Source organism: Megalops cyprinoides, chromosome 24 (assembly GCF_013368585.1).
Source record: "Megalops cyprinoides isolate fMegCyp1 chromosome 24, fMegCyp1.pri, whole genome shotgun sequence".
NCBI classification, from domain to species: Eukaryota; Metazoa; Chordata; class Actinopteri; order Elopiformes; family Megalopidae; genus Megalops; species Megalops cyprinoides.
In genome coordinates this window covers 2925485-2952984 of record NC_050606.1, presented here as the reverse complement: position 1 = coordinate 2952984, position 27500 = coordinate 2925485, and the positions used below count along the sequence as shown (strand labels likewise).

The following is a 27500-nucleotide window of genomic DNA, read 5'->3' as shown; positions in this document are numbered from 1 at the left end:
TGCTCTCTGTCTCCGACTGCTTTCTCTCTGAGACTCTGACATTCTGTGGCTTCAGATTCAGATTCAGATTTCGGTGCCAGGAGAAGCCGCCGCAAACGTCGGTCGCGCCGCCATCTTCTAGTTTATTTAGTGACTGGGACTGGTGGCTTGTGGGAACTGTTGTGTTGTGTGTACCGGGGCACCAAACAGCCCGCCATCAATGCTCTGACCTCATCACAACAGCACAACATGAGCTCTGGTGCACTCACCTCAGCTCTGATGTAAGTGCTCAAGGTCACAGCTGACACACACACTGATGTGAGACCTAATGTCTTTCCAGTAGCAAAACAGCTTGTGTGCTGATTTGCCCTCTCAGGTGCACAGAAGCATCACTACTGTCTGTGATTTCAGTAGCTAAATGACTGAATACCCAATACTGTCTGTGATTTCAGTAGCTATATGACTGAAGGCCTAATACTGTCTGTGATTTCAGTAGCTACATGACTGAATACCCAATACTGTCTGTGATTTCAGTAGCTACATGACTGAATACCCAATACTGTCTGTGATTTCAGCAGCTATATGACTGAAGGCCTAATACTGTCAGTGATTTCAGTAATTACATGAGTGAATGCCTAATATTGATTGATTTCAGTAGCTACATGAGTGAACATCACAGACTGTAATATCCCAGTATTACCACCATGAGGTTTTTTTTTCACAACAGGACTAAATATTATCCCTCTACACTAATACTTAACCAACAGTGAAGGGGTACTTATGAGAGGATTACATGAAGTGGCCGTATTACTGCAGCTAATCCTTTCACAAAAGAACTAATAACATAAAACATAGAATACCAACAGCTTTGTTGTACCTGCCAAACAAAAGCAAAATAGAAAATCACTGACAAACCCCGTCGCAGGAGCAAAGTCTTCTCACAGGAACGTACTGTTCTCAGATAGCAGTATGGCTGTGATTTGGTCTGAACGCTCAGGTTACATCTCCGAGTTATCATTTCTGGCTCCTCTGAAAAACACTCAGTGTGTTGTTCATTCCTAATGGAAAGTCGGTGAAAGCAGCTTTTGTGCTTTATTTTCCGGGTAGAAACCGTACACCGCCCGGTGCGCACAATGGAAGCAGCCAGGTAGGAACGTTGAGAGAACGTTTACGCAACAGTTGCGTGGCGTGGGAGAGCTCCCTGACAGCTCACACAACCCCGGGGCTGACTGTGTAACAGCGCACCAGGTGGGGACGTCCTACTCTCACTCCATCTCTATTTCTGTTTTCTTTTGCTCTCCTTCCCTCCCCTCCTCACTGTAATTCTCTCCATGAGTCTGTTATTTGCACTTACATTTGTTCATTTTGACAGACGCTTTTATACAAAGCGACTTACAAGTGAGTGTTATTCATTCTCGCATTTTGTTTTTTTTTTATTGCTCTCTCCCCTTCTCACTACCTCTCTCTCTTTTTCTCAAGAAAGCCCCACTATCATGGCCCTCCACACTCCCCTGACAGCCAAGGGGCAGCTTCCCAGCTACTTCCTGTTGACCTCCTGTTCACGCAGGTGACCTTTGACCTCTGACCTTATCACCGCTGACCATAATCTGCCTGAACTGTGCTTTGCATCTCGCATCTCCGTTTGGGAGCTAAAACTTTCTTCCCAATGCAAAGACATGCTTCATTTGAATGAGAGGAGGACTCGCTGAAGGCCTAAATAATGAGACATGACAGAGGAGAAGACTCAAAACCACAGCGCTCAGTGTCCACCTCTCATACCAGGTGACACGCAGCCCAAGTTGTTTGGCCAGGTCTTTTTTGTGGCAGATAGTGAGCCAGGAGGATGCAGATTCAATCCTAAGGCTGGACCCAGCTGTTAGGACCATGAGACGGGCTCTCGACTGGGAATACCTCTGTTCATATCCAAAATGTACAACTGTGAAAGCTAGTCAAGTTGTTTTAAATAAAAACCATGCCAACAGAGTTTTCCCATCAGACGTAACCAATGGGACTGTCAGTAAGACTCTTACTGGAGCACCTCTCCCCCATGCAAGAGTTTCACAGTTCAGTGCAGTCACACTGCAGTCTGACCATGACTTCCAGGCACAAGCAACCGCAGTGAACTGTAAGTGAGTATTAACCCACATTGTCCAAAACGTGCTTTGCATTTCAGAGATTTCAGGAAAAACCCGCTGACTCAGAGCCTGACGGGACCAGGGTTCAGTAATCCTGTTCGACACCGTCTGAGGTCCCCTGGTGAGACACGTTCTGCAGGTATGATTTCTTTTTCAGGTTTATTTGGCACAGAGCCATGCTTTGAGCACGTGTGTGCTCTGTGTCAGAGAATCAGCAGCCTCTCTGGATCTTACTGGCCCTCCTCCCTTCTCCTCCTTCTCCTCCTCCTCACACTCATCCCTCGCTCCGAAAATGACTCTTCCAGGAACCGCATGGGACACGGGGCAGACATTAACTAGGTGATGAGATTCAGCAAACAACCCTGCTTTCCGTATCCATGACGACTTTGGAGGGGGTGTCACACCGGGGGCGGGGGGGGGGGGGTAACTTCTTCCTTCCACTCTGAAGGAAGGTAATGAGCTAGACACAGGAGAGTAAAAGGAAGCTCCCAGACGTTTTTCTCCGTGCTGCTGTGTGAGTGAGGTCTGTCTGAGAGAATGGGATCTGCTATGCTAATGCAATGTAGCGCCATGGATTAGCGCCATGTGACAGGCGACAACTGTCCTGCAAGTGGACAGCATGGGCAGTTGTCACCCAAATGTTAACAATGTATCTGGCCACCCAGCAGACTTCCTGCTGTTTTTCAACACCAGTGAGAGGATGTGACGTTCTGGTCAAAGTTCGGGGCCAGGTGCAAGCTTCAAATGCAGTCTGTGATTTCAAGAGACAGTTCATTCAAGCACATTTCTGCTGAGTACACATAACTTTGTAAGCCTTTTCATAGCTGAAATACTGGGTGAACTGAGTGTTCTGGGTGTTGATGTTCTGAAAATGACAGTTTTGGATGCGAAGGCATAATTGAATCTGACGGAAGATGTTTACAACATTTTTGGTGCTACCCAACAATGAGAAATTCTGTTCTTGAAAAAACAGCCATGCAAATGCAATCTCTCTGCAAATCTGATAAAGTGAACACTCTTCAAAGATCCTCTCGAGACCAGGGAAAGGAAAAGAGACAGTGTTGGGTCCTCTCTTCCATCTCAGACAACCTGTAACTGAACTGAACTGAATTTGTGAGAACAGGAGGGGTCTGGTGTGGGGGGGGAATTGAGCAAGAGAGGCTGAACTGGCCAAACTCGAGCAGACAGGATCTGATTTCTGGTAACCATTCACAGACGTCACTGTCAGCTCAGAAAACAGGTCATTCAGATTATCCCTGGTGTAAAATTCACCTTGGACTTAAAACCCTCTCTCTCTGTCTGTCTCTCTCTCCCTCCCTCCATCTCTCTCTCTCTCTCTCTTTCTCTCTGCCTCTTTCTCTCTCTCTTTCTCTCTGCCTCTCTCTCTCTCCCTCTCTCTCTCCCTTCCTCCATCTCTCTCTCTCTTTCTCCATATCTCTCGTCTCTCTCCCTCCCTCCATCTCTCTATCTCTCTCTCTCTCCCTCCCTCCATCTCTCTCTCTCTCTCTCTCTCTCTCTTTCTCCCTCCATCTCTCTCTCTCTCTCTCTCTCCCTCTCTCTTTCTCCCTCTTTCTCTCTGCCCCTCTCTCTCTCTCTCTCTCTCTCTCTCTGGCTCTAAGGTGGACTTTCACCTCAGTCTCCCTGACAGCAGGAGCCCGGCTGATAACAGCGGGAAGGAGGGCAACCTTCGGCCCCTACCAGGTCTCTGCGTCTCTGCACACAGAACCCCGTCCTGCCACTCCCCCGCCTCACGCACACCAGCCCGTGCAATCGAAATCAGCAGCTGCTTCAGCATACTTCACTGCCATTGGTCACTGCTCTAACCTTCACGGCCTGCTGACCTGCAAGCACTCAAGCTCAAGAGACCAAACACTGTATGTGTTTATTTATTTATTTTTTTTACATTTTTATAGACCTGTGTTTGTTATTTGCATGACGCCGCAAGCTCATTATCCACTTGGGCCTGTAATATGTTCATTTATTCAATCATATGCTTGCTCAAGGCTGTTCCCACATTGTGGCTGCCTCCTCGCTCGCACACGGTCGGTTCAGCTCGACCTGACTGCGCAGTGAGATAACCCGGCCGCAGACTTTCAGTCATGGACGGGTAAACAGAAGCACTGATATGGCAGCAGATCAAACGGGAGCAGCGGCTCTCTGGCTGAGTTTGTAAAGCTCCGGGTTTGGGGAAGGGTGGGGGTGGTAGTGGCAGTGGCACATGACATAATTCCCTTGATGCGAGTCACCAGAAAGTCATCTGTGGTCACCCACCTGTGACCGCAAATTAAGTTCACAAGATGACATGTAGACATAGCGAATGCAGTTTGAATATGTGTTGAATATATGAGTGCTGCTCCCGATACAGAGCTTGCTCCTACGCAGGTATCACACTGTCAGGAGCTGGAATGGGAGCAGCCACAGCTGTTTGAAAATTCAGCGCCGCCGATTAACTGTCAAGCGAAACCATTTGGGCTTCGCGCAGCTGTAACGGTTCATGAATTTAAGAACGCTAAGGGAACTTTGCAGGATAAAATGTTGGGCCAACAGACAGAGGAGGAGAGGATAGGCAGCGTTCTGACACACTGACACTGTACGCGGGAAGCGATCTGACACACTGATCCACTGTGACGGTGCACACGTTCCAGCCGTGAAACGTGCGAACAGCTGACACAGTGGTTTCCATCCTCCACCCAAACACCCCCCCCCTGCCCCCCCTCCCAAAAAAAAATCAAGGCAGTCTTATGTTTTCCCTCATTCTGCAGACCAGGGCCATTCTGTACGGGACACAGGTGGGCTCACCCTACAGGTGTAGCTGGCCATTCATTCATAGAAAGGTGTGTGTGGCTGACATTTACAGTACCACTCAAAAGTTTGGACACACTTTTCTCTCTTCATTTTTACTCTTTGCCTCATTTTAGAACAATAGTAAAGAGATCAAAACTATTAAATGACACAAATGGAATTTATTCAGTGAGTGATTTTAGATTCTTCAAAATAGCCAAAATATTTTTTAAATAAGTGTTTTTGGAAAGAAATGCATACATAGACATCAACTTTTACATTTGTCTAAGAAACAAAATTTCAGGCATTTAAGCATAAGCCTTTTGATCAAAATTTCTTGAATGCATGTTTCCCATTATCTTAATCAGGTGTGTCCAAGCTTTTGACTGGAACTGCATGTGGATTCACAGATACCATTCAAAACATGCTGCGATGCTGATGCTGTCCGCAAACTTTGATCCATTATCTTCGACCTTTACACTTTGACATCAACCCATTGTCCTGGATTTGGGGCTAGTTTTGAGCCAGAGGCTACATGGGGCTACAGATGACTATAGAATCTGTGTCCAAATTTGTTAAGCAGCTTTTTATATGGCCTGTGCAGAAAAGCCTACACTGTCAGTCACTGCTGTAAGTCATTCATAAGATCCCACTCCGTTTTGCTTTCATGCAGTGAACAGCAGATGCATGGCTAATTCCATTGAAAATCCATCTGTGCTGTAACAGAGTGGACTGCACCAATCAGTGGCATTTCAGCAGACTGATTATAAACGCTATGGAACACCCCTAACTCAAACGTAACGGGTACTAAAATATAAAATTCAAAGTCGAATTGTTCTAATCATTCTAAATGTCAAATATATTGTATATGGTGAATATGTGTTCATTGTGACCACGTTCACGTGTGATTTTATTTTTTAGAACAGGTGATATACTGTCAAAGTACATGCATTGTAAAACATATACACAAAACCAGAAGTATTAAAATACATGGCAAGACAAAGTGTCATCATAAAGCGTCATAAACGTATTAGAACTTGCGTACCTCTTTGAGTTCTTTCTCGATCTGCACGGCGCGTTGCACGATGGGCCCCCTCACCGCGTACTCAACCTTTTTGACATTGGGATTCATGGTGTCCACCGTCAGCACCTTCCCGCGTCGCGACGCCACGCCGTTCTCGGTCATCTTGCGTTGAATGAGTCCGCGCCGCGCCGCGGATAGCCCGCACAGAGTTCTGCGGGAGGAGGAGACGGGGGAAAGCCCAGACGGGTTCAGCATCACACCAGCAGCGGACTTGCGGAGCCCCAAAGCAGCAATAAGCGCACCGCCACCCCGGTGTTCCTTCCGCAGCGTCCCAGTAAGCACGCTCCTGAATGACAGCATCTGTGCGCTCCAAGTTAACTTTGCGGACAGAAAACAAGTTTAACAGAAAGCAACAGGCAGCGAGCCCTTAATGGCCAAGGACGGAGACCTCCGCGCTCACTGACAGCACCCCGCTAACCGCTTCCCACTACCTGAAGTTGTGTAACTCCAGAGAAAAAAACCTCAAGAGACCTTTGGACCTCAGAGCGGACAGTGGATGAGGTTTCACAAGATGAAAGTGAGAGTGCCCCTTTATCAGAAGCGCCGGGGATGACACCAGCCCATTTGCGCACAGACTCACCCACTTGTCTTGACTGCTCGGCAACATCTGACATTACAGCTTTCCTGAATGTCTCTCTCCCCCTGCCCACCCCCCTTCCTCTGCTACGCACCAAGAAGTTTTCAGGGTCGATCCACCGGATGGAAGACACTGGTATTGTAAGCGCTGATATATGAGCGATCCGACTCCACAGAAAACGTCGCCCCTCGCTGTCTCTTAAACTACTCTGGTTGGGAGGAGACTGCAGGCAAACCTCGGGTGCAGAATTCGAAAAGAGCTCCTCCTCTTAAAAGTTGGTGTAGACAGATTCCGCTCCGCAGAGCAGATCCCGGAACGATCTCAGCCTCTTTCTCACAACAGCTGAAGGGAGGATTCGGGCGAGTAAGATGATCCTGGACCTGTTTTTGGTTGGCAGAGAGCAGCCTGCCCACAGTGTGAAAGGCAAAAAAAAAAAAGTTTTCAGTGTCCAGTGTGACCGTGCACGACTGCACGAGCTGCTTGGTCAGAAGAAACGCAAGATTAAGAGACTTGTTACAAGAGCTATGTTGATGCATCCCGTAACGGAAAAGCCTTTCTCCCTGCTCACACTAATATTTAGATTATTTTATTACATGTTTACGGCTAATTTGTTGCTAGATGTCTGCATAAATTACACAAGAGGAATAGACAATATCCTTATTACTATTGCTGTGACTGTAGCATGCGCAAAATGTGCGCTGGTGACCTTCGTACTATCGCTTGCTACTTGGCGACAACGACATCAATTCATAATAAAATGTCAATATTTATTAAATGATTGCTGAAAGTAATTGCTTGTTGGGTAAATAGGAAAATTGTCTTATTAAAGTACATATTGCGCAAAAAACAGGGCTGCATGCTCGATTATTGAAAAGTTTAAGCGTCATAAAAAAAATTGTTTGTAGACTGATCTGAGGTCAGCTGTCAGAGCTTAACCTCAAGCTACCGGTTTGAGGTCTTTCATCTTTTTTGAGATGTTGGTACAGAAGATAATCTTATTAGGAATAAGAGATAAGAGCAGGGGGAGAGAAAAGCTTTTCCCTGTGGTCTGAAAAACAGAGATAAACTAGCTGCAAGCATCATTACCTTACATTTATTGTCATTTAGCAGATACTCTTACCCAGTGCAACTTACACAGGTTACGATTTTATCCATTTATGCAGCTGGATATTTTGAGGAGGCCATTGTGGGTTAAGTTGCTTGCCCAAGGGAACAACAGCAGTGCCTCAATGGGAATCAAACCAGCAACCTTTTCAGTTACAAGCCCTGCTCCTTACCACTGTGCCACACTGCTGCACATAAACTCAGATAGTGTGCGGTGAATATTTACAGGCACTTCAAGGGCACCAAAGAGCTGTGGATTTGGGGTAGTGGAGTGGAAATGGAAAACACCGCTGAGTATAACAGAATGCGGCTTTATTGTTATTATTTTTAATAGCCATTCTGTGTGGGAGGTCTTTGGCATTGTTTCTGTTACTTAAGGTAGGATATAATGAAAACAGCAGCATGCCGGCATCACAGAAAGAGAGGGTGTAGGAGTGCCTTACCGAGTGGCTCGGTTCCAGCAGGCAGCAGGGCAGTCAGCAGACGCTTCTTTCTGGATTTGAAGGCTGAGGAAGAGCTCTCTGTTACGAGGTCAGGGCCGCGGGGGTGAGGCCACCGGGGGTAGGCCTCACCCAGAGCATGCTGGGCTCTGGAATTCTGGGAATTCTGGAGAGCGGGGTCTCTGCTCTGGGAGGGCACGCCGCAGCTGTCAAAGCCTTTGTATGAGATGCGAGACAGCTGGCCGGCTCCCCCGACCCCCGGGGACTGAGCACTTCAGAGGGTGATGGGGAACAGCAATGATAACAAACCCGGTGCGCTCATTTACGGCTGTGCTTTTCCTGAGTGACCAACATTGTGCGGGAGAAGAAGTGAATCAATGTATCACAGTGCTTAGGAAACAGGACTCATAACCTAAAGGTTGTTGGTTCAATTCCCTGCTGGTGCACTGCTGCTGTACCCTTGGGCAAGGTACTTAACTCACAATTGCCTCAGTAAATACCCAGTTGTATAAATGGATAACACTATTAAAAAAAAAAAAAAAAACTAACCAATGCAAGTTGTCTGCTAAATGACAATAATGTATGTAAAGTGCAGATGTAAAAAATCACTTATGAGACAATTGACAAGATTTCATTCTATAACGCAGTCCTACAGCCCTGTCTCTCAGCCTTGTTATACGAAGACTTGGTTGTACCAAGATAAGGGAGTCTGTCTAAAGGGGTCTACCGAGGGAGGTCAGTAGAGGATGCTCTGTCATATCACTGTCCCGCGTTGTGATTGTTAATAAACTATGTGCATCTAATCCCATCCATAATGTGTGGAAACTCTGTTTCAGGGTGTGTGTTGGCACTGTGCAGAACGGTACAGTGCTTCTATCCGCCATGTTGTGCTGCTCGCGGGTGTTGGGCCGGATGTGCGTTTGCGACCGCAGCTTTGTGTGTTTGGCACTGGTGCTTGTTTGTGTGCGGTTGCTGGTGTCCTTGTTTGTGCCAGGTTTCATTCTGTTCGGCTGGACGCTGCTTGCGCTTGATTTGGGAGTCGCGCTGGATAAGCGCGTCTGTTGGATGTAAATGTAATGCCAAATGTGCTCATACCCTGTACGTCGCTCTGTATAAGAGGGTCTGCTAACTGAAAAAAAAATAAAATAAAATTTGAATGTGCAATCAGTATGCTGTTGTACAAGGACTCGGTGAGACACACGCAGGCTTGCTGTAGCAGCAGTCCCAAGGTGTGCCAGTTTTCAGGAACTAAGCAAGTTTAGGATTTCAGTGCTAACCGGAGGGTCTGGGTTCAGTCCAGCCGCAGCGTGGAGAGGTGGGGTTTCGGTCTGCGCTCAAACATAGGCAGTGACTCAGCTGGTCTGGCTGATACAGGTAGTATATATCGTAATCTCTCTCAGGCTTAGGATGCGGTTTAAAGATGATTTGATGTTCTCACTTTTATATGGGAGCAGAAGCTTGTATCTGGAGAGTGGTAATCAGAAGGGGGTCCATGAAAACATTTTCATTTGAAAATTCATTTCATTTCATTTCATCAAGGATCCTGCTTCAAACTGTGCATAACTCTGATCTCACAGTGACTTACTTTGTCATGTATTAAATTATGCTTTCTCATGCTCTTCGGGACCAGTTAGAGGAGTTTTTTAATGCACATTCTGAAACTGCCAGTACGACAATTCTTGATACTGCTGGACGATTTTTGCAAAGGACCACCATATAATTAACACGACAGGTATGGAAACAGCACACACGATCAGTTTAAAACTCTTTCCTGCCCCTCACGTCACAGCTGGATAGAGTAAAACGTGGTTGCTCCCCTCTCTGGATCGCAGTCAAATGCTCTGGAAAACAAATCTTGGTACAATCAAATCGGCTCCACTTACAAGGAAGATGGACAAGAAAGGACAGGTCCGGAGCGACACAATCGCAACGGTAAATTCTGGAACTGCGCGTGCAGTCTGCAGTCAGGGCCCGTGAAAATAAAAGTTAAAGTGAAAAACGGTTGGAGACCCAGAGGGGGTTTTTTCTCTCTCGTATCTGTCTTTCGTGCAGAGCGAAGGATCTCAAAGTAGTTGTAGTTTCAAGTACAACTGTAACCTATGTAAGTCGCTTTGGATAAAAGCGTCTGCTAAATGAATAAATGTAAATGTAAATGTAAGTACAGACCTCTCCCGTTGTCAAGTGTAAGTGAGAGCGCTATCTCTCCAGAGAAACACCTCAAAGAAAAGCGCACAAAAAACTATTTTGAAGGTTATATTCTGTAAGGAAACTTGTTGAAGTTCCACCCACTCTTCATTGGTTTATCATTTTGAACATATCTGCTGCGTGTACCTCAAATTTGCCCGTAATCTGTGATCTCTGATCAAAGATCCCGATTTTAACTTTTGCGTCATGACGCGCTCAATTTTAGTTTCAAGGTTGTATTTTTAAATATTATTCGCGGAACGGGATGGAAAGCGGTGATTTTGAACCAAAGTGCTCAGTTATTTTAGGTTCCTTGCAGTGACCAAGGGCATTTTGATCCACGAGTTGATAGGAATTAAAAGACTAACTAGAAAAGTCAACGCTATAAAAAGTGCAGCAAGGCAAACTGTTGATAAAACTGTGTACAGATACAAAGTTTCTTTGGCAGCGAGCGGAGTGTGGGGCTGCTTTACACTCCGTCTGAATAGAGGTCACCACTACCCGTGTGAGAGCCGTACAAACACTGCAATCTCTCAGCAAATGTCTCAAACACAGAACTGCTTAATGTCAATGGGTCAGGAATATGAGTGCCACCGTTGTGAATTTCGTATCCATATAAACGTATGTATTCTGTGGCGGAAGTATCTTCCGTGTTTATGTAAAGCAAGCTAAGCGGTTTGGAGTCTCATTCCGCACATACTGACTGGTGAGCGGGTGAGTGAGCGAGATCGAGAGGCATAGCGTATGTAATAAAGAACATCATATTGGTTAAAGTATAATTACATCACAGTACATGACTAACTATGGCACAACAGTGTTGTTTGCTTTAGAGATCAAGACTAAACCTGTCTATAACCTGTTCATTGCGTTCTGTATTTGGGACAGTTGGCGGAGTTGGACACCAAAAGCGCGCAGTTCAGAGTGCAGCGCTGAGAAATGCGAGAACACGATTCTCACATATACTGCAGTTGTAGAGCTAGAAATAGAGGAGTAAGAAAATGAAACGTGTAAAAGTAACACATGTCCATATATGGTAAAACATGAAATCAATGTAGAACTGCATACTTTCGGAATATATTTCAAGGATACGAAGCTTCGGTTGTGAAATATTTCACTGATTGCGTCGTCGATATTCGCACTTTTACACATTGTAGTATACATGTTATATATTGTCAGATATCCATAATAAAAAAGCATTGTTTTGATTTTATGTTTTATAAAACATCACTCCTTTTGTAGGCCATTGAAAACACACATGAAGAGTCAGTGTTATTGGTACATGGCCATAAAAACCCTCCAACCTGCCCTTTGGTCACCAGAAACGCTGATAAGATATTAGATATTAGATACTCAATGATACATACATCAGACATTAATACTGACGCATAGATCTGGACAGAAGATTAGTGAATTTATCATAATTCACCTCAGCTCCCTGTCAACATTAGACAGCACATAGAAAAGACCGTGATATTGCAGTCAATCTAAAGCGCATTATGTCTCAATATTTTTACCTAATCTATCTCATATTAAATTGTCTCTGTCTGACCCCCTCGTCCAGGGTGATTTGTAGAGCTTACATTTTTCTTCATAGGATCCATTTTCCTGCTTTCTATCTACAGAATGAGAGGAAGTCAAACGACTTACTCAAGGGTACAGCAGTGCCCAGTCAAATAATACCTCCTACAACCTTCTTGTTACAAGCCTAGTTCCTTAACCACTTTGCAACACTTAGTTCCACGCCAATGACAGCGGGTCTGTTAAAACAGTGACCTAGACACACCTTCTCATAAAATCCATAAAGATACTGAAATCAAAAATGACCAAATCATGTTTGGTTAATGCATTTCCATCTTTGGCCACCAGAGGGACACAAGCCCTGAAAAATCTTACCAAGGGACACAACTTAGCTGCTCAGTATCTTATTTTCTTCCCTTGATAACACGCTAAAACAGGGCAGGTCTCAACAAAGGTTTAAACATCTTCTCTTTATTACTCTGAGCTCAAATATCAATAAAAGACCATTGCAAACAGATCACATATATCAAAACAGGGTAGCATTGCTCAAATTATGTTTCACAAATAACATTATTACAAATGCTTTAGTGAAGGAATAAAATATATATGACATCCACACCAAATTTTCAATTAATTCTCAAGAGTGATCACAAATGTTTTTGTTATAAATAAGATCCAATAGTTCAACCTGGTTGAATTTTCAAATTCATACAAAATAGATGACAATCTGAATGAAAATAAAAAATAAAATAACAGTGTTCTGACAAAGAGCAGGATCGGCCATTAGCTAAGTTTCCTCAAAGAGCAGCTGGGGCACCTGATAAGCACTCAGTCTCAGCCTGTGTTTCTCCTCCAGGCAGGCTCACATGGGGCACCTACACTGCCTACAGCCGGGGCACCTGGAGCGGCTCCACATTTTCAAGCTACTTTGGATTGAAGTGTCGATTACATGCAGCCCAGATTAACTGCCTCGTCAGCACCCCCTATAGGCCGGCGCTGCCGGTGAGGGCGGAGAGGGTGCGAGTGGCCACGGAGCGCAGGGCAAAGGTGGGCACGGATACGGGCGTCAGCAGGTACAGCTGGTGCTGCGCGGTCTGGAGCCCGTAGCACTTACACTCCTCCGTCACCAGGTAGCAGTGCAAGGGCTGATGGGTAAACCCCAGGGCGAAGTCCTCCTGGAGTGAGTCCCCGCCCCGCCCCTCCCCCGGCGGCCCTGCCTCCTCCGGCCCGAAGTAGCGCGTCACGGCAAAGGCGTAGAAGAGGCGGAGCAGCTCCCGGAGGCGGGTAGGGCCGGGGGCGGGGCTGGGCGTGTCCCGGGGCCGCACGGTGGAGACGGCCCGGGCGGACTCCCGTCTGATCAGCAGCAGGGCGAGGACGTCGCTGGGGAGGGCGACGGAGGCTGGCAGGCAGCGGCCGGCGAGCGCCAGGCAGCCGCGCAGAGCATCCACCAGGGGGCGCCAAAAGCAAGCCACCAGCTCGCTCTCAGCCTTCTGCAGGGAGGGGGAGGGCCCGCACAGAACGCACACGTCCGCACCCGGGAGCAGCTGGAAGCGTAGCAGCCGGTGGGGCACCGTGGGGCTGCCCTGCGGCAGGAACACCGGATGGTCGCAGGACGCCGACCCGCCGAAGGTGCGCACCAGGGCGGACAGTAGGACCACCTCCTGGGGGGCCAGACGCCACCACTTCTCTGTGGCCACCACCACCTTGCCGTGGACCAGCAGGCAGCCGAACTCACTGTCAGCGGCGCGAGTGAAGGCGTCCAGGGCCTCCTGCAGCGGGCCGGGCTGCGGGGCCAACAGGCAGTCCGCGCAGTGCGTCAGGTCCCCCATCCCGTCGTCGGCGCGGTCCAGGAAGCCGTCAATGAGCCGGTAGCAGGAGCGCAGGTCCCTCTTCAGCCGCTCCACGTTGCGCGCGTTCACCAGCTCGTCCTGCCCGAGCACCAGCACCATGCAGTTCCAGGTGTTCTCCAGCAGGCGGCGCAGCTGCAGCTCGCTCACGCCGCCGCCCGGCTCGCCGCTCACCGCGATCAGCATGATGCTGTCCCGGAACACCTTCCACACAACGCGGCCGCCGCGCTCCGTCTCGCAGCTGGACAGCACCGCGCCCTGGCCCCCTCCGAACATGTGCACCCCGTTCAGCGATCCGATCACGGAGAAGGGGAGCTGCCGCGTCGCGCCGCGGGAGAAGAGGGGCACCCCGCTGCTGGCCGTGAGGCACAGGAGCTGCACAGACCCATCCTGAAGCATGGTGCACGGAGACACCTCACAGGGCAGAGGCAAAGCCGCGTTGCCTGACAGGTGCCGGACAGGTGTTGCACAGCCACTAGAAACAGATCCTCTGGGATGCACAGCGAAGTGCCGCGGAAATATCGATGTCTAAATTGCTCATTTTATTAATTCCTTAGGGTATTATTTCCTATATATGTCCAAATATAGGATTTAGTAGCTGACCCAGGGTATCCGATTTAATATCTGCACACCAGTTAGCCATACCTTTCCAAGCGCCGGAAACATTGCATCACGACCGGCAGCCGTCTGCGAAGAACTTCAGATGACTGCCGAGGGAGGGAAAAGTCTCAATGTAACTCTGGCAGTAATGAGTAAAGCGCTTTCAAAGCAGGAAAAACAACACATTTTCATTACATGTCTAACCGCAAACAGTTAGCTCCACCTCAGGTTTGAAGTACTTTACATTTTAAACGCACCGCATCCGAGACTAGCAAGACAGCTCATAGGGAGGAAATGTAGCAATAACGAGCTAGCTACTGGGGTTTTCAGTTGGGTTAGGTAGCAAGCATGCTAACGCTATATAACTATCTTACATTTCTCCGTTTGTTGATCAGTCTCGGGTGCTCTCCTTACATATCCACTTTAATCACATGCAAACTTCAAGAAAATGTTACATCGAGGAATTAATTAGTAAGCTAACGTTACAGTAACATTGTCTATTTAGCTAAACAGTTAGCTGCCTACCTCCCCCTACTCTTTCCTCTTCCGCAGCGGTATGCAGGGTGACTCGTTACCATAGTAACCAGATTTTAAAAAAATTTCCGTTTCCTTTTCCGTTGCCAAACAGCTCTCTACTTGTCACAAGTGCAATTTGTTACTTTGAAAAGCGGTAACACATGTCATATTACAAATACCCAACCCTATCTACAGGTACCTATCTCCCGGTGCTGTGGTCTAAGATGCAACTGGAATTAAAAATGCCACTGCAAAATTTGCTTGCTAAAGTCTTGTTTGTGACTTTTGAACAACATATCAGCTACCGTTTTCATGAAGTCATATACAAAAGTATATCTGAGAAATATTGATATGTATTTATTCAGAAAGAAAAAAAACTACACTATCTTGTTAGCACAAGTACACTATCTTGCAAGCAAACCCATACCGGATATTCGGTAACCAAGATGCAGCATGGGTAATGTAGTTTCCGACACACGTGCGGCTTGCCGTTCATCCTCCGGCAATCTCGAACATGGCTGGTCTTGAGTTACTTTCGGACCAGGGATACCGACTGGACGGGAGGAAACCCTCGGAGCTGCGAAAGGTGCAGGCCCGCATGGGGGTTTTTGCTCAGGCCGACGGTTCAGCTTACATCGAGCAGGGAAACACCAAGGCTTTGGCGGTGGTGTACGGCCCGCATGAGGTGAGGGGTCGGATGGTCACAGCATAACAGGACACACTGGCTAGCTAGCTAGCTACTGTATAGCGTAATTATTAAACTAATTATTAAACTTTTTAGCTTTTCAGCTGTCTGTGTTTGCTGGTGTTTAACACCACATCGTGTGGATAGCTGGCTAATTAGGTTGTTTGGTGTATTGCATATAGCGACAAAAAATGTTGAAATTAGCTGACTAGCACATTAGCTGCTTTATTAACATACAGCTAGCAAGCGCTGTCAGGTTTCTAGCTAGGTGAGATGTTGTCTATGTTCACTTGACAGCGGTAGGCATCTACATGTCCCTAAATTAATGTTGACACAGAGAACTAGCCATGAAATCCTCCTTTGTGAATTAATGAAGTTACGTCAAGTAATTAATGTGTACTTTAACTTGTTGCGATAGCACTGGCAAGACTATATATTCTATTTGTTCAACAGGGAATCCAGTTCAAGTTATTTAGCCGTTTTACCTTTTCCCTCCTTAAAATCTAATTATAAAGTTGAGAATTCATCATCATCATCCCTTCTCCAGCTGGAAATAGAACATAGAGCCTTACTTAATAAAAACTCAACTTTTTAACCACTTATCAGCAGCAAATTTAAATGTGATCTGCATGTTTTATAAAACTATGTCTTTGATATTGAGGTTAATGAGTGTAAATGAGAATGGTTTTGGTTATGGTTCTTAAGATTTGATGTTGTTCTCAATAGGGCTTATTGAGAATGTCGTACCTAACGTTTGAATTTTAGTTCTGGTAAGCATGGTTAACTTGCATTAATGCTTTAATAATTGCATGCTGGTCTGGAAATGTTTTAGGTCTGTAACCATTGCTCATATTAATCAGGTGAGTACACTTATGTCCTTCCACAATGCAAGTTGGTCTGGTTAAAATGTGTCTGCTTAGTGACTGCAATGTAATGTAATGTAATGGTTGATCTTAATCCTCGCGTTCGCGACTGCCTTCCCCCGCAGGTGCGTGGCTCTCGCAGCAAGACCCTGCACGACCGCGCTGTCATCAACTGCCAGTACAGTATGGCCACCTTCAGCACGGCCGAGAGGAAGAGGAGGCCCCACGGCGACCGCAAGTCAAGCGAGATGAGCTTGCACCTCAAGCAGACCTTCGAGGCGGCCATACTGACGCAGCTGTACCCGCGCTCGCAGATAGACATCTACGTCAAGGTAGATGTCCACAGCTCACATCATGACAGAACCATGGGGCTTTTAGTCCTGAAATAAATGATTTAAGGAAGGAGGTGCTTGAGCGGATGAGTTGAGTTGTAACATTCTTCGTTGATCTGGGGGCAGAGGGTGTAGCATAATGGAGGAGCAGGGCTCATAACCAAAAGGTTGGTGGTTTGATTCCCTGCTGGGCCACTGCCACTGTACCCTTAGGCAAGGTACTAGGAACCTAGAATCGCCTCAAGTAAATATTGAGCTGTATAAATGGATAACATTCCAGGTGTTGTTAACAACAATTTTAACCCTTGTTTCACAATAAAGTAGATGTGCTAGGGTATATTTCATGACTGTTTATGCTTTCCACACCATTCCAGATCTGTGATGCCTTCAAATTAGTAACTGACACTTTAAAACATGAGGAGAAGGGTTCCCTCCCCTGTGCACTGTGGATTAGTGGTGTGATTTTTTGAAGCAAAAGTGTTTGCCTTAAAGCTTACACCCTGAGGAAGTAAGTCAGAGCATGTGTCAGGCACAAACGGCTCTCTTTCTCCTCCCACTGTCCCAGATCCTCCAATCGGACGGCGGGAACTACAGCGCGTGCGTGAACGCGGCGACGCTGGCGGTCATCGACGCGGGCATCCCCATGCGGGACTACGTGTGCGCCTGCAGCGCCGGCTTCGTGGAGGACACGCCCCTGGCGGACCTGTGCCACGCGGAGGAGAGCGGCGGGGGCACGTCCCTGGCCCTCGCTCTGCTGCCCCGGGGCGGGCAGATCGCCCTGCTGCAGATGGATGCCCGCCTGCACCAGGACCACCTGGATGCACTGATGGAGGCGGCCATGACGGCCTGCAAGAGCCTGAGCAACGTGCTGGATGGGGTGGTCCGGCAGCACCTGCAGGAGGTGTCCCTGCTGACCCGGGAGTGAGAGGGAGGAGAGGAAGGAGAGGGGGAGGGGGGGGAACGGAAAACAGAGAGGGGGGAGGAGGTGAGAGGGGGAGGTGGTACGGAGAAGGGTGGCAGGTGTGGACAGAGAGATCAGGGGAAAAGTGAGAGAATGAGGGACTACTGTGAAGGAGGAATTTGGATGGGGATGGAAACGGTAGTCAGTTGCTCCTGTAATCTGCAAACAGGAGTCAGTGAATGAAGACTGGAAGCCGGGGGACTCATTCAATAAACAAGCAACTGAAAGCATACGCTTCTTCCAAAGCATGGAAGAGCAAAGTCAGTGATACATGCAGTTTTTCAATAATCAGTGTCTGGTGGTCTTTACGTTTCACAGCTGGTTCAGGAGGGAATTTGGCCAGTTCTTACCAGAGCTATTCTGTGTAACAGTCACTCGCTCAATAGGACAGTATCAGGGTTTAAACTTTTAAGGGTGCAGTATGTGGACATGTAAACTTGATGTTGAGATCAGAGCCCTTTGGATAACACTGGCCCATTTTTCTGTGTGGTCACATGAATGTCGTTTCAAAACAGGAAGCTGCAGATCAGGAAATGATCAGGGGCATAGAATTACCAGCTGTGAGCAGCGATTCACGGGATTAATTCAGAATCTCACCAGGCGGATACTCTAACACTGGGATCTCACTCTGTTGTAAACTGTCAAATCGCGCATTTACAAATAATGTGGAATTTGACACAATTTGGGGTTGTGTGGAAGGGTTGGGGGAAATTATTTTGTGGTTGTTTTACATATGCTGTTCTGTCTGTAACGTTTTGATAAACAGTACTTATGCTGACAAAAGCTGTTTGTTGTGATGAATGATGTTAAAACCTGGGAATCGCGTTTTTGCGCTCTGAGAGTGTTGAAGACAGCGTTTGTGGAACTCTTCTCGAAAGTGAATGCTGAGTGTTGTTCAAAGCTGGGAACAGAGTTTTTGGGCTTTCTTATCATGTCCTAATGCCATAGATGACTCACTCACTTTCCATTTCTACAAAAAAAATCGAATTGATGGGGTTAGGGGAAAGGGGAAATGGGTCTGTGAAAATCTGTGCTAACCTTTTGTTAATATCACAGTATTGTGTTAAAACTTTTGAAAATGTGCAAAGAAGTTACAGTGAACTATGCAATAGAAAAAGACGAATATTTTAAAAGTTAGATGTGGAAATTAGAGGGAGATGTCATTGGTAAGGAACAGAAATCATTCTTCATGACTGAGGCATGTCAATGTAAAGGAACTTTATCCTAGATCTGCAATGAGCCTATACTCTCCCTGAAGCTGGATTCTGGGATTTAATAATTTGGCAACCGCGAGTCTATATGCAGGAAATGGGTCCGTCACGTTATCCCTCCGGCAGGAAACAAGTAAAAAAGCGAGTACTACACCTGCTGCAGTTTGGGCCGGCGTTTCTCGGGCTCGCCGCGTATATCGGTGGAGAAGGTAGGACTGCTGATGTGCGCATTGGGTCGTGTGAATTGATTCAAAGAGTCAGACATAAATAGGCAGCTAAGTTACTTAAGATCTGAGAAATTGCACCCACTTTCGATCGGTCATTATTAACGCTGCAGCCAGCTAGCGAACATGCTAGCTGTCGGCTTCAAGGAACAGCTAGGACGGTACTGCGATTCACGCTAGCTAAATAAAACGTGCCATTGTTGTGTTGGCATGTATAGTCTTGTACCTTATAATTAATGTACATTAATGTAATCCATCGTAACTGGTTCTATCTTTTTCAAGTGCTGTGCTAGGCACGGCCAGTTTACTGAGCTGAGAGTTCCTTAGGTCTGCCATCCTTACCGAGCGTTGCCCATTTTCAGTGACCGCATTCAGCGGTTTCAGAGTTAAGGAAGTGTTCGGAGATCGCCTCGGTTTTGAACCCGTTCGATGTCAGGAAAACAAGAATGCGCTCTTGGCTATTGAGACTGTATCGTACTGTGTTATAGATTTACTGCTAATGCTTAGCGACTTTAAGATGTTCCCCACATTTAAAATGAGGTGAAAACGAGCAGTCATTATATGCTCCCAAAGTATGAAAATAATGGTGCTGATCGTTGGACACGTTAAACTGAGTCGTTATTGCTCTAATCAAAATGACAAGGCCGTGAATTTGCACCAAGATGGACGAGTAAGATGGTGTACGCTCCCTGTCCGCAGCTCCTGCTCCGCATCCGTCGCGGCTCTGAAGGTTCAGAGACATGGGCTTGCTGTCGGACCCCAATCGCAGGAGAGCGCTGACCAACCTCCTGACCCGCCTCAACACTCCGCTATGGTGAGTCTGCCTCCTCGGAGCATCTATGCACCCACGTCGAGATTTTCTGTGCGCTTTTACCTGTGCGCTTCCAGTTCACCTGCGTTATCCTGCCTAAGAGTTACGCGTTTCTCTGTAAACCTATAGGAGGGCATAACTACAGATAAAAGCCCTCTCTCTACTCCGCCTACCTTCCCATTATTTTCTGTGCATGATGTCAATCTGATCTAAACAAGCAGAGTCACCTGACCACTCTTTCTCTTTCTTTCTACACCCTTTGCCTTGTCTCCATCTCTCCCTCCCCCTCCCTTCCTTGCTTCTCTCAGCTTGGTGTGCTATGTGGCAGGCGTGGCCTGGTTCATGGGCCTGGCGTTCGAACCCTTCACCCTGCGGACCTACATGTCGGAGAACGCCATGGGCTCCACCATGGTGGAGGAGAAATTCGGGGCAGGGGAGAGGGCGCTGGCCGCCGGCAGGGAGTTTTCCGCTCACAAGAAAAAGGCCGGGTAAGTGTCTGCTTTGCCTCGTCCCAAATTAGCGTGACGCCCAGGAAACCCCCAGCTCTGTAGGCTGCTTCAGAAGCCAACCTGCTGGAAGCAGCATGGGCCCATAATGCTATGCAGTATTACATTACATTAGTGTCATTTAGCATCCAGAGCGACTTACATTGGATAACATGCAAAATTGTAACCTTTTATAGAGCTGGGTATTTACTGAGGCAATTCTGGATTAAGTATCTTGCCCAAGAGTACAGCAACAGTGACCCAGCAGGGAATCGAACATCCTTCTTCTCCTCTTCCCCCTCATCCTCCCTGTCTCCCCCTCCTCTCCCCTGTCTTCCCTCTGTCTCCCCCCAGAGGGATGCCGGTAGACTGGCTGGTGAAGGCCATGCAGTCCAGGGGTCTGGAGGTGTTCACTCAGAGCTTCTCTCGCACCCTGCCCTTTCCTGACGAGAACAAGGAGAGATACGTGAGTGTACACCTGAACACACACACACACACACACATGTATACATACACGCATGCATATTTTCAAACACACATGCACACACATGCTTACACACACACACTCACACATAGACACAGAAACAGGCACAAGCACACACATGCACAGAACCATTCCACAGCATGGCTGCCTCTTTATACTGCGTGGTTGGTTTCTTCTTCCTTTATCTCATTTTAATATATCTCTCTTCTTCTTTCCACCTTTCTCCTTTTCTTTGTCCTCCTCCTGTGTGGTCCTCGTCCCTGGGCTCCCCCCCCCCCGACAGATGGTACGGGGCACTAACGTGTATGGGATCCTGCGGGCCCCCCGTGCCCCCCGCACCGAGGCCCTGGTGCTCAGCGCCCCCTGCAGCCCGGGCTCCAGCAACAACCAGGCCGTGGGGCTGCTGCTGGGACTGGCACAGTACTTCAGGGGTGAGACTGAGACCGCACACACACACACACACACACACACACACACATATCCCATACACACACTCTCTCTCACACACACACACACACACACACACACACGCTCTCTCTCTCACACGCACGCACGCACGCACGCACGCACGCACATACACTCTCTCTCTTTCACCATCACACACACTCATTCTCTCTTTCTCACACACACACACACACACACACACACACACTCTCTTGAACGCACGCACACACACACACCCGATACACATACACTATGCACACACATACATTCAATACACACACAGTCAGTATTCTCAGATATGCACAACCTGCGGATACATATGTGCCCTATTTACACATACATACACACAGCTGCTTTTGATTTCATATGTATTGCTTGTGTGTCTGTGCTTCTCCCAGGTCAGATTTACTGGGCCAAGGACATTATCTTCCTGGTGAACGAGCATGATCTGATAGGCATGCAGGCGTGGCTGGAGGGTTATCACCACACCAACACCACCGGTGGGTACGCCGCTCAGGGCCGTCGTGGGCCTGACTCTGGGGGCTGTATGGGTATACCCTGCTAACCTGTTACCGGGCAGATGGCTAACCCACAGTCACTCCCATTTTTACCCTTGTGTGGTGTGCCTTCTTACTCACCCATGAGAGAGGGAGACTGTAGATGGGCCTCTGTAAGGGCATGGCAATGTTACGCTTGGTAACTCGTCTTGCTGAAGGCATCTCCAGGGGCGTGGCCTACACCTGGTGTGTTAATGCAGTGTGATTCTGTGCTTGTTCGTGTGTGTGTGTGTGTGTGTGTGTGTGTCTCTGTGTGCGCGTGTGTGTGCGTGTCTGTGTGTCTCTGTGTGTGTGTTAGGAATGAGCTGGACTCCGCTGCAGGGCAGGGCTGGGTCCATCCAGGCGGCTCTGTCTCTGGAGCTCAGCACTGACGTCATCACCAGCCTGGACCTGGTTCTGGAGGGGCTGAACGGCCAGCTGCCCAACCTGGACCTGGCCAATCTCTTCTATGCCTTCTGCCAGAAGATCGGCGTGCTCTGCACCATCCAGGGCAAGGTAAAGGCCGGTGTCCCACTGCAGAGTAAAACTCAGGGAAAGCGTTTGGTTGGACGCTCAGTATTAATGTGTCAGCCACTTAGGCTCACTGACTTGGTCCACCTAACTATGGTGGTGGATCAGTAATGGATGTGAATGTTTTTTGTGGTGAATGCGGTATAACTGTGGGTGTGAGTTATGTGGTGGGTGGTGTATCAGTAATGGATGTGAGTGTTTCGTGGTGGGTGGTGTATCAGTAGTGGATGTGAGCGTTTCGTGGTGGACGGGGTATCAGTAGTGGATGTGAGCATTTCGTGGTGGACGGGGTATCAGTAGTGGATGTGAGCATTTCGTGGTGGACGGGGTATCAGTAATGGATGTGAGCATTTCGTGGTGGACGGGCTGTCAGTGATGGATGTGAGCATTTCGTGGTGGACGGGGTATCAGTAGTGGATGTGAGCATTTCGTGGTGGACGGGGTATCAGTAGTGGATGTGAGCATTTCGTGGTGGACGGGGTATCAGTAGTGGATGTGAGCATTTCGTGGTGGACGGGGTATCAGTAATGGATGTGAGCATTTCGTGGTGGACGGGGTATCAGTAGTGGATGTGAGCATTTCGTGGTGGACGGGGTATCAGTAATGGATGTGAGCGTTTCGTGGTGGACGGGGTATCAGTGATGGATGTGAGCGTTTCGTGGTGGACGGGGTATCATTAATGGACGTGAGTGTTTTGTGGTGGATGGGGTATAACTGGATGTGAGCGTTTCGCGGTGGACGGGGTATCAGTAACATTATATCTGACGCTCTGCAGCTCCAGCGGAATGACTGGGACACTGCATCGGGGTATAACCATGCGGTGCAGACCATGCTGCTGATGGTGCTGAAGCAGGCGAGCGGCCGGCCCTGGGGCGACCACGGCCTCTTCCTGCGCTACCACATCGAGGCTGCCTCCATGCGCGGCATCAACAGCTTCCGCCAGTACAAGACCGACGCCACCACTGTGGGGAGGTGAGACACCTCTAATGCACTGATGTGCCGAGACGATCCTCTGACACACTGACAATCGGTGTCTAATGCATTGATAAATTGAGATCATTGTCTAACACACTGTTGTACCTAGACAGGCATCTGACACACTGTTGCATTGAGACAAGCGTATGACGCACTGGGGTACTTAGACAAGCATCTAACACACTGACATCGTCTGACGCAGTAATGTACTGAGATGGGCGTCTAACACACTGACATCGTCTGCTGCAGTAATGTACTGAGATGGGCGTCTAACACACTGACATCGTCTGCTGCAGTAATGTACTGAGATGGGCGTCTAACACACCGATGTGCTGACAGGAGCTTCTAACGCGCGTTTAGTGAGAGTGTAACGGCAGGAGCTTCTAACGCACGTTTAGTGAGAGTGTAACGCCAGGAGCTTCTAATGTGCGTTTAGTGAGAGTGTAACGCCAGGAGCTTCTGACGCGCGTTTAGTGAGAGTGTAACACCAGGAGCTTCTGACGCGCGTTTAGTGAGAGTGTAACACCAGGAGCTTCTGACACGCGTTTAGTGAGAGTGTAACACCAGGAGCTTCTGACGCGCGTTTAGTGAGAGTGTAACGGCAGGAGCTTCTGACGCGCGTTTAGTGAGAGTGTAACACCAGGAGCTTCTGACGCGCGTTTAGTGAGAGTGTAACACCAGGAGCTTCTGACGCGCGTTTAGTGAGAACGTAACGCCAGGAGCTTCTGACGCGCGTTTAGTGAGAACGTAACGCCAGGAGCTTCTGACGCGCGTTTAGTGAGAGTGTAACGGCAGGAGCTTCTGACGCGCGTTTAGTGAGAGTGTAACGCGTGTCTCGTGTGTCTGCCTCAGGCTGCTGGAGGGAATGTTCCGGAAGCTGAATAACCTGCTGGAGCGGCTGCATCAGTCCTACTTCTTCTACCTGCTGCCCTCGCTCTCCCGCTTCGTCTCCATCGGTTACTACATGCCCGCCTTCAGCCTGCTGGCCCTCATCCTGCTGCTCCGAGTATCCCCAAAAACCTTCTGTCTGTTCATCCGAAGGGGGTGGCTGGGTATCCCCAAAAACCTGCGCCCCGATCCTTCTGTTCATCCATCCCGGGGGGGTGGCTGGGTATCCCCAAAAACCTGCGCCTTGATCCTTCTGTCCGTCCATCCCAGAGGGGGGTGGCTGGGTATCCCCAAAAACCTGCGCCTTGATCCTTCTGTCCGTCCATCCCAGAGGGGGGTGGCTGGGTATCCCCAAAAACCTGCGCCCCCAATCCTTCTGTCTGTCCATCCGAGGGGGGTGACGGGGTTTCCCCAAAAACCACCACCTCTTGTCTCTGTACCTGCTCATCTGAGGGGGGTGACTGGGTATCCCCAAACACCTGTGCCTCTGTCTCTGTGCCTCTTCATCCAAATACCTGGGTGATTGAGGGAGGTGTAGTCAGGGGGGTACAGGAAGGTATATAAGGGACAGGGAGGAGGATGCTGGGAAATGGTGTTTTTGTCAGTGTAGTCCTTGACTTCAGCACATGCACTGGACCTGTGGGTTCAGCTGGGGACTCCGGCTGCAGGAACTGAGGACGGACTGGCGGAGGTGGAGCAGGTGAGTCACCGTCACCGGCACTGCTAACGTCACTGACACTGAGGAGTACCTTTCACCCACACCATGTCCTTACATCAAGGATCTGTGTGAACATTTCCATGTCTCTACCTCCTTCCCTCCCTCTCTCTCTTTTCATCTCTTTCTCTCTCTCTCTCCCTCTCTCTCTCTCTCTCCTCCCTGTGTCAGGTGTCCAGTCCAGGTGTTCTGTCAGTGCTGACCCCGGTGGTGATCAGTCACCTGACGGGCGTGGCTCTGTACACGCTGCCCATCCTGTCCCAGGACATGGCTGTGGAGCACTTCCCCGTCTCCGAGACCGAGGCTGTGGTGCTGACCGCCATCGCCATCTACACTGCCGGCCTGGCCCTGCCGCACAACACACACAGGTGCAAACATACGCGCACACAGGTACACGCACACACACATACAGGTACACTCTCAGATACACATACAGGTACACACAAAACGCTCAGGTATAAACGCGCACACAGGTACACAGGTGCACGCACACACACACATATACAAGTACACACACATTCAGATACTCACATATGTACTGATACACATACAGGTACATACATAGGTTCACACATGAGCACACACGTGCTGTTTTATTTAGGGTTTACTGGTGACTGGTGGTCACGGTCTGTCTCCCTGTGCGGTCAGTGTGTGGTCACCGTCTGTCTCCCTGTGCGGTCAGCGTGCGGTCAATGTGTGGTCAGTATGTGGTCACGGACTCTCTCCCTGTGCGGTCAGCGTGTGGTCAGTGTGTGGTCATGGTCTGTCTCCCTGTGCGGTCAGCGTGTGGTCATGGTCTGTCTCCCTGTGGCAGGGTGCTGTCGGGTGAGGGTACGGAACAGGGCTGGCGTGTGCTGAAGCTGGTGGCAGTGCTGTACCTGGCCGTTCTGCTGGGCTGCACCGCCCTCATCAACTTCTCTCTGGGCTTCATCCTGGCGCTCACCCTGGTGCCTGTCGCTGCCTTCGTCACCCCGCATGTGCCCAGGTAAACCCCGAACACGTACATGCACACACGCACACACACACATCTGCACTCGCACACACGCACACACACCTGTGCTCGCACACATACACACACACAAACACACCTTTGCACGCAGACAGATCGCCTGCACCTTACCCAACATACGGCTACCGTGATTCTGTATATGAATGAAGCAGTATGCAAGTGTGTGTGTCTGTCTCTGTCTCTGTGTGTATATGTTTATGTGTGTGTGTGTGTGTGTGTGTGTGTGTGTGTGTGTGTGTGTGTGTGTGTGTGTGTGTGTGTGTGTGCGCGCGCGCATGTGTATGTACAGCTGTGTGCGTGCATGCATGCATGTACGGCTGTGTGTGTGTGTGCGCATGTACAGCCGTCTGTGTGTGTGTGTGTGTGTGTGCATGTACGGTTGTGTGTGTGTGTGTGTGTGTGTGTGCGTGCGCATGTACGGTTGTGTGTGTGTGTGTGTGTGTGTGCATGTACGGTTGTGTGTGTGTGTGTGTGTGTGTGTGTGTGTGTGTGCGCGCGCGCGCATGTACGGTTGTGTGTGTGTGTGTGTGTGTTAATGTGTATTTGTGTTTTTGTGTGTGTGTGTGTGTGTGTGTGTGTGTTAATGTGTATTTGTGTTTTTGTGTGTGTGTGTGTGTGTGTGTGTGTTAATGTGTATTTGTGTTTTTGTGTGTGTGTGTGTGTGTGTGTGTGTTAATGTGTATTTGTGTTTTTGTGTATGTGTGTGTGTATGTGTATTTGTGTTTTTATGTGTGTGTGTGTGTGTGTGTGTATGTGTGTATGTGTATTTGTGTTTTTATGTGTGTGTGTGTGTATGTGTATTTGTGTTTTTATGTGTGTGTGTGTGTGTGTGTGTATGTGTGTATGTGTATTTGTGTTTTTATGTGTGTGTGTGTGTGTGTGTGTGTGTGTGTGTGTGTGTGTGTGTATGTGTGTATGTGTATTTGTGTTTTTATGTGTGTGTGTGTGTGTGTGTGTGTGTGTGTGTGTGTGTGTGTGTATGTATGTGCTTGTATGTGTATTTGTGTTTTTATGTGTGTGTGTGTGTATGTGTATTTGTGTTTTTATGTGTGTGTGTGTGTGTGTGTGTATGTGTGTATGTGTATTTGTGTTTTTATGTGTGTGTGTGTGTGTGTGTGTGTGTGTGTGTGTGTGTGTGTGTGTGTATGTATGTGCTTGTATGTGTATTTGTGTCTTTATGCGTGTGTATTTCTCTCTGTCTCCCTCCCGCTCAGGGTCCTGTGCGCCGTCATCATGGTGCTGCTCAGCCCGGGCTGCACGCTGCTCCTCTGTGTCTTTGTGTACCAGGAGCTGCAGGAGGCGCCGGTGTCTCTGCTGGAGGGCTGGAACCTCTTCCTGTCCGCCATCTCCCAGGGCATCCTGGACCACAGCCTGTACGGCTCCCTGCTCTACCCCCTCCTGTCCCTGCTCATCTACCCCTGCTGGCTGCTGCTCTGGAACATCCTCTTCTGGAAGTAGAGCCCGGGAGGGAGGGGTCGTGGGCGGGGCCAGGACTCACGATTGGGTGGAAAAGGGGGAGGTGCCAAGATCCAGGATTGGGTGGTTGGGGAGTGTGTGGGAGGGACCTAGGAGCAGGAGTGG

The 27500-nt window shown here is 48.6% G+C and overlaps 4 protein-coding genes across 5 annotated transcripts in view; 2 read left to right on the top strand and 2 right to left on the bottom strand.

Annotated features, from left to right (window-relative positions):
- gpt2l (glutamic pyruvate transaminase (alanine aminotransferase) 2, like) overlaps positions 1 to 6748 on the bottom strand; it is a 15325-nt gene extending 8577 nt beyond the window's left edge. Inside the window, exons 1-2 of one of the 2 annotated variants that reach the window (XM_036519326.1) lie at positions 6651 to 6748; positions 5941 to 6130 (exon numbers count right to left, since the gene is read on the bottom strand). In XM_036519326.1, coding sequence (XP_036375219.1) covers positions 5941 to 6081 — 141 coding nt within the window. In that variant the 5' untranslated portion in view covers positions 6082 to 6130; positions 6651 to 6748. Of the gene's footprint in view, positions 1 to 5940; positions 6416 to 6650 lie in introns of those variants that run through there. The other variant, XM_036519325.1, reaches the window with a different exon arrangement.
- Positions 6749 to 12667: 5919 nt separating this feature from the next.
- Positions 12668 to 14185, bottom strand: fuz (fuzzy planar cell polarity protein). The gene has a single exon (XM_036519388.1). It carries the CDS (start codon positions 14046 to 14048, stop codon positions 12786 to 12788), a length of 1263 nt encoding a protein of 420 aa, XP_036375281.1. The 5' UTR covers positions 14049 to 14185; the 3' UTR covers positions 12668 to 12785.
- Positions 14186 to 15254: 1069 nt separating this feature from the next.
- Positions 15255 to 17620, top strand: exosc4 (exosome component 4). The gene is made up of 3 exons (XM_036519392.1): positions 15255 to 15450; positions 16439 to 16645; positions 17211 to 17620. Exons 1-3 carry the CDS (start codon positions 15280 to 15282, stop codon positions 17568 to 17570), a joined length of 738 nt encoding a protein of 245 aa, XP_036375285.1. The 5' UTR covers positions 15255 to 15279; the 3' UTR covers positions 17571 to 17620.
- A 1100-nt stretch (positions 17621 to 18720) lies between these two features.
- gpaa1 (glycosylphosphatidylinositol anchor attachment 1) overlaps positions 18721 to 27500 on the top strand; it is an 8977-nt gene continuing 197 nt past the window's right edge. The window contains exons 1-13 of the mRNA XM_036519175.1: positions 18721 to 19026; positions 19741 to 19855; positions 20161 to 20340; positions 20692 to 20803; positions 21105 to 21252; positions 21664 to 21765; positions 22121 to 22317; positions 23108 to 23304; positions 24160 to 24313; positions 24806 to 24895; positions 25082 to 25278; positions 25725 to 25895; positions 27134 to 27500. The exon at positions 27134 to 27500 is cut by the window's right edge and continues 197 nt beyond it. Coding sequence (XP_036375068.1) covers positions 19782 to 19855; positions 20161 to 20340; positions 20692 to 20803; positions 21105 to 21252; positions 21664 to 21765; positions 22121 to 22317; positions 23108 to 23304; positions 24160 to 24313; positions 24806 to 24895; positions 25082 to 25278; positions 25725 to 25895; positions 27134 to 27377 — 1866 coding nt within the window. The 5' untranslated portion in view covers positions 18721 to 19026; positions 19741 to 19781 and the 3' untranslated portion in view covers positions 27378 to 27500. The remainder of the gene's footprint in view (positions 19027 to 19740; positions 19856 to 20160; positions 20341 to 20691; positions 20804 to 21104; positions 21253 to 21663; positions 21766 to 22120; positions 22318 to 23107; positions 23305 to 24159; positions 24314 to 24805; positions 24896 to 25081; positions 25279 to 25724; positions 25896 to 27133) is intronic.